The 15,852-nt window shown below is 44.3% G+C and overlaps 1 protein-coding gene across 1 annotated transcript in view; it reads right to left on the reverse strand.

Annotated features, from left to right (window-relative positions):
• The window catches only part of SNTG2 (syntrophin gamma 2), a 426,593-nt gene that overhangs the window by 85,911 nt on the left and 324,830 nt on the right, over positions 1 to 15,852 (reverse strand). Inside the window, exon 14 of the mRNA XM_054476287.2 lies at positions 12,252 to 12,458. Within this exon, the coding sequence (XP_054332262.1) occupies positions 12,252 to 12,458 (207 nt within the window). The remainder of the gene's footprint in view (positions 1 to 12,251; positions 12,459 to 15,852) is intronic.

Consider the following 15,852-nt stretch of genomic DNA (forward strand, 5'->3'; position numbering starts at 1 on the left):
ACTGACAGGGGTGATTCGCGTGCTGACAGAGGGACGATTCGCGCGCTGACAGAGGTGATTCGCGCACTGACGGGGTGATTTGCGCGCTGACGGGTGATTCGCGCGCTGACAGAGGGACGATTCGCGCGCTGACAGAGGTGATTCGTGCACTGACGGGGTGATTTGCGCGCTGACGGGTGATTCGCGCGCTGACGGGTGATCCGCATGCTGACAGAGGGGTGATCTGCACGCTGACAGAGGGGTGATTCGTGCACTGACGGGTGATTCGCGCGCTGACAGAGGGGAGATTCGCTTGCTGACAGAGGGGTGATCCGCACGCTGACAGAGGGGTGATTCGCGCGCTGACGGGTGATTCGCGTGCTGACAGAGGGGAGATTCGCGCGCTGACAGAGGGGCGATTCGCTTGCTGACAGAGGGGTGATCCACACGCTGACAGAGGGGTGATTCGCGCGCTGACGGGTGATTCGCGTGCTGACAGAGGGGTGATTCGCGCACTGACGGGTGATTCGCGCACTGACACGGGTGACTCGCGCACTGACAGGGGTGATTCGCGCGCTGACGGGTGATTCACGCACTGACCGAGGGGTGATTCACGCACTGACGGGTGATTCGCGCGCTGACAGGGGTGATTCACGCGCTAACAGAGGGGTGGTTTGCGCACTGACAGGGGTGATTCACACGTTGACAGAGGGGTGATTCGCGCGCTGACAGAGGGGTGATTCGCGCACTGACGGGTGATTTGCATCCTGGGGGGATGCAGCAGGGTGGCATGAGATTCATCACAGTACTCAGAATGATGTGCAATTTAAAACTTAGGAATTATTCATTTATGGACTTTTTCATTTAATATCTTTGGACCACGTTTGACCACGGGTAACTGAAACCTCAGAAAGCAAAACAGAATTGAAGGGAGACTACTGTATGTCACAGTTACAGAAACAAGCTTTACATCTTCACTTGGGTTTTCTTTGCTCTTCGTTCTGACAAATGAGAAAGAAGCACTGGTATTTCTTTTCTTGGCTACCACTGCACTAGAAATGGCCATGATGTCTGGAGGGAGGCCTACTATGGGAAGCAGCAAGAAAAACAGAATTGAGGCTTGTGGGACAAGTAAGGAATCTAAAATTTTTTTAAATCAAAGAACCTAGCAGATGGTCAGGTAACAACATACCTCACTAGCACCTCCTGTCCTCCATAAACAATAGCATGGTGCGGTAACTGACATGGTCAGGTAACAGCACACCTCACTAGCACCTGGTGCCCTCCATAAACAGCAACCTGGTACAGTAACTGACATGGTCAGATAACAACATACCTCATTAGCACCTCGTACTCTCCATCAACAGCAACCTGGTGCGGTAACTGACATGGTCAGGTAACAACATACCTCACTAGCACCTCCTGCCCTCTATAAACAATATGTTGCATTAACTGACATGGCCAGTTACTTGATTGAGTTGCCCCAAAATGAGGTTACTTGTGTACTGTGATTAAGCAGGTGAAGTGCATGTTATATTGTGAAACTTATTCACCAAAAAGTAGTTTCAGAGTTGCTTGGAACTGAAAGAGATGTCCCAGTTATATGAAAATTTTGCTGATTAACTGATGATATTTGATAAATGAAATAATCACCATTTTAGCAATGTGGTGAAGTTAATACTTGCCATGAAGTGTCAGAGAGAATGTTACTCATTGGAAAACCAGAAAAGCATTATCTTTCCCTCCTTTCCAGTGGGGATGGAAACCCCACTGACATGGAGACCCCGGAGTGGGGCCGGACACTTCCGGCGGGATCTCCGTGGAACTTTTCTGTGAGGCTGTGCCCCTGCCGCCCTCTGAGGAGCCGCTGGGCTGTCTTCCCTCCTCCCCTGCATAGCCCTGCATGAAAACCTCCTGCAGGTGCCCAGCTTGCATGTCACCAGCTGCCTCTTCCCTGGCATCACGTGGAAAAGCCTGACTCCCTGCTATGATTTGGATGTGCTTTATCCCAATCAAAACTCATGTTGAAATTCATAGGCTGACTTTGGAGATATCATAGGTTTGGTTCTAGACCACTGCAATAAAGCAAATGTCACAATAAAGCAAAAAGTCTTACTAATTTTTTGGTTTCTGGGTGCATACAAAAATTGGGCTTCGCTATACTGTAATCTATGAAGTATGCAAAGCATTATGTCTAAGAAGCAATATACACACCTTAATTTAAACATACTTTATTGTTAAATAACCTAGTGGTCATCTGAGCCTTCAGTGAGTCTTCCTCTTTTAGCAGAGGGAGGACCTTGTCTGGATGTTGATGGCTGCTGACTGATGCGGATGGTGGCTGCTGAAGGTTGGAGTGGCTGTAGCAGTTTCTTAAAATAAGACAACAATGAAGTCTGCCTCATCGATTTACTCTTCTTTTCATGAAAGGTTTCTCTGTAGCATGTGATGCTGTCTGATAGAATTTTATCCATGGTAGAACTTCTTTCAAAATTGAAGCTAATTCTCTCAAACCCTGCTGCTACTTTATCAGCTAAGTTTATGGAATATTCTAAATGTTTTGTTATCATTTCAGCAATATTAATATAATCTTTACCAGGAGTAGATTCCATCTCAAGAAACCACTTTCTTTGCTTATCCATAAGAGTAACTCCTCTTCTGTTCTAAGTTTATCCTGAGATTGCAGCAATTCAGTCATCTCCAGCCTTCACTTTTATTTTTGTCCTCTTGCTATTCCTATCAATTTGCAGTGACTTCCTCCACTGAAGTCTTGAATCCCTCAAAGTCATCCATGAGGTTTGGAATCAGCTTCTTCCAAACTCCTGCTAATGTTGATACTCTGACGTCCTCCCATGAGTCACAAATGTTTCTAATGAAATCTAGGGTGGTGAAGGTTTTCAATTTACTTGCTCATCAGAGGGTTCACTATCTATGGCAGCTATAACCTTATGAGATGTATTTCTTAAATAAGAAAACTCGACAGTCAAAATTACTCCTTGATTTGTGACCTGTAGAGTGGATGTTGTGTTATCAGGCATGAAAACAACATTAATCTTGGACATCTCCACAAGAGCTCTTGAGTGACCAATTGCATTGTCGATGAGTTGTAATATTTTGAAAGGAATCTTTTTTTCTGAGCAGTAGGTCTCAACAGTGGGCTTAAAATATTTACTAAACCATGCTGTCAACAGATGTGCTGTCATCCAGGCTTTGTGGTTTTATTTACAGAGCACAGGCAGAGTAGATTTAGTATCATTCTTTAGGGCCCTAGGCTTTTCAGAATGGTAAATGAACCTTCACTTCAACTTAAAGTCTCCATATACATTGGACCCTAATAAGAGAATCAACCTGTCCTTTGGTGCTTTGAAGTCAGGCAATGACGTTTGTCCAGCTCAGAAATTCCTAGATGGCATCTTCTTCCAATAGAATGCTGTTTTGTCTACATGGAAAACCTATTGTTTAGTGTAGCCTCCTTTATCAGTGTTGTTAGCTGGATCTTCTGGAGAACTTGCTGCAGCTTCTTGATCAGCACTTGCTGCTTCACTTTGCACTTCATTGTTTTGGAGACAGATTCTTTCCTTAAACTTCATGAACCCACCTCTGCTAGCTTCCAATTTTTATTCTGCAGCTTCCTCCCTTCTCTAAGCTTTCATAGAATTGAAGAGACCTAGGGCCTTGTTCTGGATTAGGCTTTGGCTTAAAGGAGTATTGTGGCTGGTTTGTTCTTCTTCAGCACGTTGATCTTGTTCAGAACTTTCTTCATAGCAGCAGTATGGCTGTTTGCTTTCTTATTACTCATGAGTTCACCGGAGTAGCACTTTTAATTTCCTTCAAGAGCTTTTCCTTTACATTCACAATTTGGCTATTTGGCACAAGAAGGTTTTGACCTGTCCTGGCTTTTGACATGTGTTCCTCATAAAGCTTAATCATTTCTAGCTTTTGATTTAAAGTGAGAGACATGTGACCCTTCCTTTCACTTGAATACTTCAAGGCCATTCCAGGGTTGTTAACTGGCCTAATTTCAGTATTGTTATGTCTCGTGGAATGAGGAGGCCCAAGGAGAGGAAGAGAGATGAGAAAACGACTGGTCAGTGGAGCAATCAGAACACACATAGCAGTGATTAAGTTTGTCATGTTATATGAGCAACATTGGTGGTGCCTGAAACCAATTACAACAGTAACAACAAAAACTGATCACATATCACAGTGACAGATACAGTAATAATGAAAACATTGGAAATACTGCAAGAATTCCCACAATGTGACAGAGACATGGAGACATGACAGAGTACATACTGCTGGAAAAATGGCAGTGAGAGATTTGCTTACTGCAGGGTTTCCTTAAATCTTCAATTAAAAACAAATAATAAAAAGAGTATCTTCAGAGCTTAACAAAGCAAAGCACGATAAAACAAGCTGAGTCTGTAGCTGCCGAGGTAAGGATGTTGGGAGGTGGAGCCTTTAAGAGGTGGGGACTAATGCAGGGCATCTGGGTCATGACGGCTCTGCCCTGGTGGGTGGCTTGCTGCCATTCTCTAGGTAGTGAGAGAGTTATCCCTCTCTGGAGACTGGATGAGATTTTTCAGGAATGAATTAGTTTTTACAAGGTTAGGCTGTCGTAAAGCCAGGACACACTTCATAGTTGGCCCCTTTGCACATGTCGGCCTCCTCTTTGATCTACTGTGTGTTAGGACTCAGCAGGAAAGCTCTGGTCAGAAGCCAGTGCCATGCACTTGAACTTCCCAGCCTGCAGAACTATGAGCTAAATAAGCCCTTTTTCCTTTATAAATTACCTAGCCTCAGCTATTCTGTTACGGCAACACTAAATAAACTAAGACTCTCCCACTGAGTCTTTGTGCAGGGGCCCACCAGCCAGGCAGATTCCCCTTCCATCTACCTTGGCACAAACTACCACACCAGTGACAAATGTGAATGTGCAATGGTCATGCTCCTACAACAAAATCCAGGCAGAATCATCCTGATTGAGGGCAGAATGGTGAGTTCTTAGAACAAAATCCACGGCAGAATCATCCTGATCGAGGGCAGAATGGTGAGTTCTTAGAACAAAATCCAGGGCAGAATCATCCTGATCGAGGGTGGAAGGGTAAGTTCTTAGATGTGACACCAAAAACACAATCCATAAAAGAAAAACTCAATGAAGTGGACCTCACTAAAATTAAACTATTGCTCTGGAAATTAGAGTGTACTCTTGTTGCTTGGAGAGTGTTCCACATCATTGCATATGCCAATAGTTCATTCTTTCTGTTGATGAATTCCACTCCTTTATATAGATACACACATATTTTTGATTGATTCCTACGTCAGTGACCATTTGGGTTGTTTTTAGTTATTGTTGTTTACAAATGAAGCTGTTATGAGCATTTTTGCATATACCAGGGTAATGAGAAAGTTTCTGGATCTTATGGTGAATTTGTCTTTACATTTAAGACACTGTCAAGCTGGGTGTGCCATTTTCCACAGCCACCAACAGAGAATGAGAGTTCTAGTTCCTTCACCAACACTTGGCATCATCAGTCTTAAAATTTACTCATTTTAATATGTGTGCTGTGAGATTTCACTGTTTTAATTTGCACTTCCCTACACGCTAATGATTTGGAGCATATTTTAACCTACCTATTTCCCATCTAGAAATCTTTTTTGAATTGTTTATTCAAGCCTTTTCCCAAATTTCTTATTGTTTTTCTAATCATTGAGCTTTGAGATCTTTTTATGCATTATAGATAGAAGTCCTTTATCAGTTATATGCCTTGAAAATATTTTCTCCCAGTTTTCATATCTTCTCTTCATTATATTAACAGTGTTTTTCAAATAATACATGCTTTTAATTTCAAGTCTAAATTACCAATTTTCTTTCATGGTTTGTGCTTCTGGTTTTGTATCTGAGAAATATTTGCATAACCAGAGGTCACAAAGACTTTACCCTGCTTATTCTTCTAAAAGTTTTATAGTTTTGCACTTATATTTAGTTCTATATTCATTTTGAGTTTATACTTATATATATAATATTTATGTATATAATGAGTCTAAGTTCTTTTTTTCATATATGGGCATCCAGTTATCCCAGCATAGTTTGTTCAGAAGGCTTTCCCTTCTCCACTGAATTGCCTTTGCACATCTGCCATACACAGAAGCTCTTTTTGGCTGTGCTTGTCTTGATGGTACGGTAGGAGTGGTAAAGGCATTAATGAATCACAGAGCCACCTTGATTTGCTTAAGATTCTGTTGCACATGATACCAAGCAACTACTAATGCCAGAATATTAACCTGTGTGTGAACAAGAATAGTCTTTGGAGATCTTTATAAACAAAAGGAGAAATTATCAGAAAAATTTCCGAAACTTGGAAACAGGCAGAAGAGACTGGTGTTCTGTGAGAGCAGCTCAGACCAGAGAGCAAACCTAAGTCCAGAAATGGAGCAGGGGGTAAAGACGAGCCCATTAGGGAGAATGCTCCTACCACGGGAGCTGTGTGGAAGGATGACAGCTTGGTTTGCCTCAGTGAGGTCCCGCTCCCAGAGGTGGGCAGGCAGGGGTGTGCTCGTCAGGACTCGACAGAGGAAAATCCATGGAGCACCGTGCGTCACTGGCTCCTCTAACAGGAGACCCACTGCGCAGTGATGGTGATGGTGCGCATCTGTACAGCACACACAGACCTACGAAAACTTCATAAACGTGATCTTGTGAAACTGTCTTGCAAAGGAGAAAGCTGACTTTGATGAGAATGCTTTTTGTACAGGCACCGCAGGAGACACTGTTGTCTGTCAGTTCTGCACCTGCTGCCTGGGGTGTCCTTTCTACACCTGCTCCCTGGGACGTCCTTTCTACACCTCTTCCCTGGGATGCCCTTTCTACACCCGCTCCCTGGAGTGTCCTTTCTACACCCGCTCCCTGGGGTGTCCTTTCTGCACCTGCTCCCTGGGGTGTCCTTTCTACACCTGTTTCCTGGGGTGTCCTTTCTACACCTCTTCCCTGGGAAGTCCTTTCTACACCTCTTCCCTGGGGTGTCCTTTCTACACCCGCTCCCTGGGGTGTCCTTTCTACACCCGCTCCCTGGGGTGTCTTTTCTACACCCGCTCCCTGGGGTGTCTTTTCTACACCCGCTCCCTGGGGTGTCCTTTCTACACCCTCTCCCTGGGGTGTCCTTTCTACACCCTCTCCCTGGGATGTCCTTTCTACACCCGTTCCCTGGGGTGTCCTTTCTACACCTGCTCCGTGGGATGTCCTTTCTAATAGAATACTTTTTTTTTTTTTTTACCAGTACCAGTCTGTGGCCTATTAGGAACTGGGCCTCACACCAAGAGCTGGGTTAGTGAGCATCATCACCTGACCTCTGCCTCCTGTCAGATGAGCAGAAGTATTAGATTCTCATAGGAGCGGGAACACTATTGTGAACTGCACCTGTGAGGGATCTGGGTGACACACTCCTTATGAGAACCTAATGCCTGAGGATCTTTCACTGTCTCCCATCCCCCCAGATGGGACCGTCTAGTTGCAGAACACAAACTCAGACCTCACTGATTCTGCATTATGGTGGGTTGTACAATTATTTCATTACAGATTGCAATGTAATAATAATAGAAATAAAGTGCACAATAAATGTAATGTGCTTGAATCATCCCCAAACCATCCCCCTGGCCCTGTCCGTGGAAAAACTGTCATTCACAAAACCAGTCCCTGGTACCATAAAGGTTGGGACCATTGCTGACTTCATTTCCAGTCCCCAGGGTGGGTGCTCGTTCTCAGAAGCCAATCATCCAATGGTGTTCCCTTGACGAGAAGCTAATCAGCCAATGGCGTTCCCTTGACGAGAAGCCAATCAGCCAATGGTGTTCCCTTGACGAGAAGCCAATCAGCCAATAGCATTCCCTTGATGAGAAGCCAATCAGCCAATGGTGTTCCCTTGACGAGAAGCCAATCAGCCAATGGCGTTCCCTTGACGAGAAGCTAATCAGCCAATGGCGTTCCCTTGACGAGAAGCCAATCAGCCAATGGTGTTCCCTTGATGAGAAGCCAATCAGCCAATGGCGTTCCCTAGACGAGTACTTTGGTCTGACGGGCTCATGACCTAGGCTGGCACAGCCAGGCTGAAGGGGACATCCTCAGTGGGTTACGGAGGCTATTTTCTGCCTCCCCTGAACACCGACATGAACGCTTGTTTCTTCCGCAGGCATCTTATGACCGGGAGGGGAGCCACACCGAGGCACGATCTAGACCTCAAAGCTCAGCAAGGTGGAATATGGAAACCTTGTTATGGAAAATAATAGCAACATTCGGTATTGTTTATGGTTGGGTGAGTCAAGAACCTTCTCTTACTTGTAGCCAAAGGCATCCTATCTGATAGATATTTTATACTTTGTGTTTTTGTGTCGCTATTAGGAAAGATATACATTTTTAATTTTAAATTCTAACGGGACATTGCTGGTATAAACAAAAATTTAGATAAATTGACATAAAAATTTACAAAAGTCTTGTAAATTGCAGAACAACATGCATATGTGATGACTTTTCAATAAAAAAGAAAAAAAAACTTGAATATGTGTAAAAACAGTTTGAAGATTATATAACATCATATCGGCATTTGTACCTCAGCTTGGGAGGCAGGGATGGAGAGGCTGGAACACGGAAGGGCTGTTATTCTCTTACGCATGTGTGTGACACTGAATTCTGGATAACTTGGAACAATATTTGTAATGTAGATATTATTTAAGAGAGTAATAATGTTGATAAGGCGGTTAAGGACATGCACGAAGCTACTACCCTGATGATGGAGAACTTTTCTGTAAAATGTACTGACCTCACATAGGTGCATTCAGAAACGACTGTGAAGGAATGTCATGAGTTTAGATCCAGAGCCTGTGAAGGGTGCAGGGCTTTCCTTTCAGAAACCCTTTTAGAGAAGGAATGAACACGGTAATCAATGCTGGAAAAGTGTTACAATTAGTAAAGAAAAATCAACGCTATCAACACTATACACATGTAATTATTCTGGAGATTTAAAATTGTGAGTCGGGTTGGAATACGATCAAACTCAGGAAATAGTAGAAAAAACTAGCAAAACAAGCAAAACAGAGATAGAAGGTGGAGAAAAGAAATCCAGCAGTGCTACTGAATCAAGAAGAACACATTTACAGAGAGTTTGAAATACGCCAGGGACTGTTCTAGGCACTTTCACACTATTTCGTTTCTGTCACATGTGAGGTTGAATGTTTCAAGCAGAAAGAACGTGACTCTGAAGACAGCAATTCTTGAAATCTTGCGTAGATTCTGCCATTGTGGTTTAGTCTCTAGGTGATCGTGGAGAAGTAACATAGCCCTTCTGAACTTTCGTTTACCATTTGTAAAATAAAAGGGAAAAGGAAAGAACAACTGCATCTTAGACGTATTAAAAAAAGTTAAATGATGTACACGCAATGCATCCAGCCTAGTAGAGAGTATTAGGCATTTGACTTAATTCATTTGCACATATTACTAAATGTAATATAATTTTATAAGTACTCCATGATGAGTTAGAATACTTAATTTACCGTTTATGTAATGGAGTTTTGGAGAACTATTTTCTCTAATTCACGAAGAGGGAGTGGGTCCATCTAATTTCGAAATGCTTTGTCCTTCCCAGGACACCATGGACAGATCTGATAGGAGTCAGGTCACTACGTGGGGTGGAGCTCAGGAAATGCCTGCAGGGTGGGTTCCTAAAACACGGGTCCTGAGTGAGGCGTAAATTGGGAATCCAATGCCCTGAGAGGTCTTGCATGACCTTGCCACCCTGCACAAGGAAGCATCCACCTGGGGCTTCTTTGAGGGCATCCACTTTGCTGAGTTGTGAAGATCCAGCAAGTCAGTCATGGGCAGCATGGCACGGCCCCAGCAGTTCTTCCCAACAGTGGTCATCACGGCCCCCATAGCCCCACTCTACCCAGTCCTGCAGAAACGTGGATGGATGCCCACACCCACTTAGTCTCTGCAGGTGTGCCGGCTTGTTAACACCCTCATTGCCTCATCCCCCACGAAAGGTCTTCATTATCTCAATCCTGGATTATTGAAAATGTTTCCTCTAAAATTCACCTGGGCACATTGCTGCCTGCTGAGTCCTAGCCCGAATCTTAGATCTTTCATTCTGCCAAATGGAGCATTAGCCTAATTTTTCAATGCTTCCCACTGGGAATGCCTTCTCTTCTCCACCTGTGCAAGGTATCAGTGATTTTTACAAGAGACTAACCACTTCCTCTAGGAAACATGTCCTGACCATTAAAGTCCAACCCCAGCTCTGACCCCACTCCCACCCTACCCTATACCTTTTTTTTTTGAGACAGGGTCTCACTCTGTGGCCCAGGCTGGAGTGCAGTGGTGCCATCGTAGCTCACTGCAGCCTCAAACTCTTGGACTCAAGAGATCCTCCCCACTCAGCCTTCTGAGTAGCTGGCACTACAGGCATGAGCTACCATGCCTGGCTAATATTTTATTATTATTTTTTGCAGACACGGGGCTTCTAGGTTTCTTGGGCTTGGTTGCCCGGGCTGGTCTCTAATTCTGAGGCTCAAGGGATCCTCTTGCCTTAGCCTCCCGAAGAGCTAGGATTACAGGCATGAACCACTATGCCCAGACTTCACCCCCTTCAGTGGAATAAGGACAGTACAGAACATAAGGAAGGACTATTCACAAAGAAGTTCTATTTTTTAGGAATCCTAAATAAACTTTCACTCTCTAGAATGCTTCAGACATTCATTTCACTACATCTGGGTACTAGATGAAATTACTAACCTTTCACCCTCCCTCCAACACTGTAATTCTATGATTGCTCTTATTCAGGATATCTTCTCCCGTAACCTGTCACCGTCCCATAGATGAGTCTAAATGGCCACCGTGACTCTGCTCAGCCAGGCACAGGCCCTGGGGCACTAGAGGGCGTGGGGCAGCCCCTGCACACACATGCGAATGGAGAATTCTCTCTACTTCTCTGGTATTTACGTTGAAAGCAAAATGATTACTGCTATCGTCTAAAAAAAAAAAGCAGAAAGTTCACTTTGTCCCAGAAACGCTCTTTCACTTTGCCTTTTAATGACTTGAACCTTTAGTACTGATGGTTTCTAAGTGGCTAAATGTCACTATACATTTGAGTAAGTCCCTGAGATGAAGGATCCTATGTTTAGTAATTTTCTTTCCAGCATGTAATGTTCTGTAATGGTTAATGAATTGGATGCTTCAAATATAAAGGTTATTTTAAGCATCAGGAATCAACCATAATTCCAACTTAGGGTGCCGAATTTGAGGGGAAAATCACAGCAGCCTGGGATAAATGAGAATAAACGTTGGCGTTGGTTTCTATGAAGATCTGCGTGTGACTTCATTCTGTGGACTAAGAGATCTCAGTGTGCATTAGTTACAGGGACGCTTTGTGCTCTGTGACGGCATGCCAAGGAGCCTGGATACATTTTGACACCCTGAATGAAAGATAAATAACAGAATATTTTCACATTCAAAGTATATATATGTATATTTAAACGAAGTAGCCATCTTTAGTTACTAAGTTCACACTCAGCATTCTCTGCGCTCAGCCAGGCAGGAGCCCTGGACTTTGGTGTGAAGTCAGAGCTCCTCTGTGATGCATTGCCTCATTTATCTCCTGTCACTCTTCATTCCTGCAGCGTGCATCCGCCCTGAAGGATCATCCCACTATTTAGGATAAGGAGGATTATAATGCATTCTTCCTTATCCCTTCACATGGTATACATTCAAATTTGTGAGTGATGTATTTGCTGTTGTCAAGAAGAGAAAAGCAATTCAGACACATAAGCTATTTTATATTCTCCTTCGGACCATCAAGTTTGAGAGGAAGAACCAATAAAGTGCCTTAAAATATTACAAACATCCAAGTAACTGCACGACATATCATACTCATTTGTAAGCTAGGTGTTCTGTCTCCTGGAGCACAGGCTAGAAGTGTCATCACTTATCAGGAATTTGAGTGCCACATCGGTGGAGTCCCTGCCTGGAAAGCGATGCAGCCCGTTCCTCACATTCAATGTAGACACAGACACAAAATCCTCTCCTCCCCTTCCCTTCCATTACAGCTCATGTTATCCACGGAGCGCGTGACTCCGTGTGAACGATCATTTCCACACAGTGGCTCAGGTGAAAAATTCTCACCTTCTGAAGATTCCTTTTCCCCCAATAAATTGCTACATATACCCCAATGCTATGTTTCAGACACCCGAGCAGGTGTAGGTGAGAAGAGTGTGAGTTGTTCACTTACCCTGGTTCTCTGCACTTCCAGGAATGTGGCTCTTTGGAAGGACTTCTCCCACACGGCCAGCTCGCTGCCAAGCTCCACGTTGAAAACATGGCTCTTCCCATAGCCGGCTACAATGCTGAAGCAATAGGGCCTCTGGTCCTCAAAGTCAAAATCTTGAAGACCCAGATACAAGTTGGCTTGCAACCAGCAGTCCTCTGTGAGCCAGAACTGAAAAACAGAGCATGGATTGGAAACGTGCAGCGCTGGAAGGTCATTCCCATGCTGAGGGCCCTGGCGTGGGGAGAAGGCAGCGTTTGTGTGATCTGGGAAACCGTCTCCTGGGTGCAGACAAGGAGGCAAATTCAGAGCAATGAGCCCTCTCATGCACAGCTGGTGTGGAAGTGGTCCACAGACAAATATCTGTAAATAAATTATGTCAAATGCCTAATTCTCTGTAAGTGCCTTTCCCTTAAAATACTGGTCACCACACACTTTCCTATTTTACTGTGAAGAGAAAGATGAGGCTGGATGTGATGGCTCACGCCTGTAATCCCAGCACTTTGGGAGACGGAGGTGGGTGGATTGCTTGAGCCCAGGAGTCTGAGACCAGCCTGGGCAACATGGCAAGACCTTGTCTTTACAAAAATAAATGAATAAATAAAATACAACAAATTAGCCAGGTGTGGCAACACATGCTTGTAGTTCTAGCTATTTGGGAGGCTGAGGTAGTAGGACTGCTTGAGCCCAGAAGCCCGAGGTTACAGAAAGCCAAGATCACACCACCAATGCACTCCAGCCTGGGTGACAGAGGGAAACCCTGTCTCAAAAAAAAAAAAAAAAAAAAAAAAACAAGATAAAGATGAAAGTCTTGAGACATTGATGCTTGTGTTTATCATAAAACCTGAAAACACCGCCACCACTCTAACTAAGCATGTCCCCTGCGCCTCCGAGTCTCTATAGAATTACTGGCTCTTCGTCTCCTCACGGGTTCATTGTCCTGAGACAAAGGACTGCGTGCCCAAAACGCCTCTGAAGCACGACAAAGCACTCAGCCACCCGGGAGCTCACTCCGCCAACCCAAAGGCCTGACAAAGGGAATGATGTAATGATGTTGTTCCATTTCTGGTTAATCGTTTAACCCAGAGATGTAAGTTACTTACAGCATGTCTATTACATCACAGGTTTTACTCTGTGACCACCAAGGCGACTCGGATGCTGCCAGCCTGTGCTGCACGGAGCAGCCTGGGGAGCTCCCCATTTCTTTCCCCCATCTGCAAGGTTGCACCCCACTTCAGGATTCATTTTATCAAGGGCAGAAGAGAAAGACTGGGGGTCCCAGTTGTCACAATTATAGGTCAACAGCATGGAGGTGCATGGTGAACGCACACTCAATACCTGGCTGGCACCTGTCTCTGTCTATCACTGTCTGTCTCTCTCTCTCTCTGTCTCCATTTCTATGTCTGTGTCTCTCTTTGTGTCTCTCTCTTTCTCTCTCTCTCTCCATTTCTGTCTTTCTGTTTCTCTTTCTATTTTATGTCTGTTTCTCTGTCTCTCTCTATCCCTCTCTTTGTCTCTGTCTGTCTCTCTCTGGACCCACCTCAGTTCTCAGCTCACCCATTCATTTACTGGTCCACAGATCCACCCTGAAGAGCCCCCACCAGACACCTTCCTGGGATGCTGCACCCCAACATCAATTTTGCTGCACCAGTCTCTCCCCAATGAAGGGAAACAAGGTGAGACACCTGGGCCGGGGTTTCCAAAGTCCTGAATGAGAATGTGGTGTCCACCCACAGCCCTGCATATGGCAGCAGAAAGGAAGGGGAGCTGCCCACCTGCTGGGTCTTCCCATCATGATTCTGAGATATCTCCATTCACTTGTGCCAACCAGCCAAGCTGGACAGTCCCCACTCACACTTACGCTCAAGGTCCAGTCCCAAAATCCACATGAACTCAGCACTTGGCCAAACAGTTTTACTTGAAATATGCTGACACATGCACTCTAGGCACAGGTTAGAGGTAAAAGCTATGACTGGTGTGTCTCAGGCAGGCCTCCTGGCCTCTCCGGGGGGATGCCCTGGCTCTCCTGGCCCCTCAGACGTCTCTGCAGGATGACCCTCTGGTCATAGAGAGCATTGCACATTTATCCCTGTGCATCATCCAGACACCAAATGCCTTGTGGTGTGTGCACTTAAGAACATGTGTGTACGTGTGCACATGAGAATGTGTGCACACACACGAACATGTGTACATGTGGAAATGTATATGCACATGAATGTGTGTGTACATGAATGGGTGTAGTGTGCATACGTTGCTAACCCTAAATGAGCCTTGAGTACAGAAACTGCACTTTAATTCTGGGGCCCTCTGGATCTTCTCCTTCAGCTGGGATACCTGGAACCTATAGGGTTACACGTCACAAACCAAGAACAACATGTTCATCATTGACCTTATGGTGCAGAAAGTATCTCTTTATCCACTGAACTTAAATGTCAAAAACTGATAAAGAAAAACTTTTGGAAGATATTTATGTGGGAACGCACATGCCCCATTGAATGGCTCATTTTAGTTGGGCCTCGAACAATCCAGGGGTTAGGGGCGCCGACTCTCACACAGTTGAAGATTCACGCATAACTTTTGACTCCCCTAAAACTTAACTACTAGTAGTCTATTGTTGATCAGAAGCTTTACTAATAACATGAACAGTCAATTAACACATATTCTGTATGTTATACGTATAATATACTACATTCTTAGAATAGAATAAGTGAATCCAGGCACAGTGGCTTACACCTGTAATCACAACTAATTGGGAGGCGGAGGCAGGGGCATCACTGGAGCCCATGAATTTAAGACCAGCCTGGATGACATAGCAAGATCCTATTTCTAAATAAATAAATGAAGAAAGTAAGCTATAGAATAGAGAATGTTATTGAGAAAATCACAGGGAAGAGAAGATATACTTAGAGCACTGCACTGTATTTATTGACACCATAAGTTTACATCATCTGTTTATGAGATGAATGGTCTGAAATGGTGGCAACCACAGCTGCAGACCTCAATCTGTGGTGCACAGCAAACAATTCAGCTTTTTGGCAATGCTGTGACATTCCCGCTTCTTGGGGGCACTTGCAACATCCCTCGTGGCACTTCGTGTGGGTCCCGGGGTGTTATTCAAGGTTTACGTTACTGGACTCAACACGAAGGAGGGAAGGTACACAAGAACCCTGAGAGATCACTCATTACCATGCTCTGCAATTTACTGGAGAGAGAAATTGCTTCCACAGGGATGATTAAGACATTTTACTCAGAAACCCATGTAACACTATGTGCTACAGTTAACCATGGGCAGGAATGATTTAACGCTGCATCTTTACCTTTGTCTATATTCCTCTCTACTGCAGATGGTACCAAATAGATTGATTTATATTTTACAGAAGTAAATGATGAAACAGACTCGTATCTACATCTATTGTATGAATTCATGACATCTCTAACATTTTCTTAATGTTTTGATATTTCTAAGCTACACAGTTAGTCTTAAGAGGTTTTTAAAATTGTTACATTGTTTTCAAAAAATTTTCCAACATACGTATAGAAAACAATTGGCATACAAATGAGCCCA

Source organism: Pongo pygmaeus, chromosome 12, assembly GCF_028885625.2.
Source record: "Pongo pygmaeus isolate AG05252 chromosome 12, NHGRI_mPonPyg2-v2.0_pri, whole genome shotgun sequence".
Taxonomy (NCBI): Eukaryota; Metazoa; Chordata; class Mammalia; order Primates; family Hominidae; genus Pongo; species Pongo pygmaeus.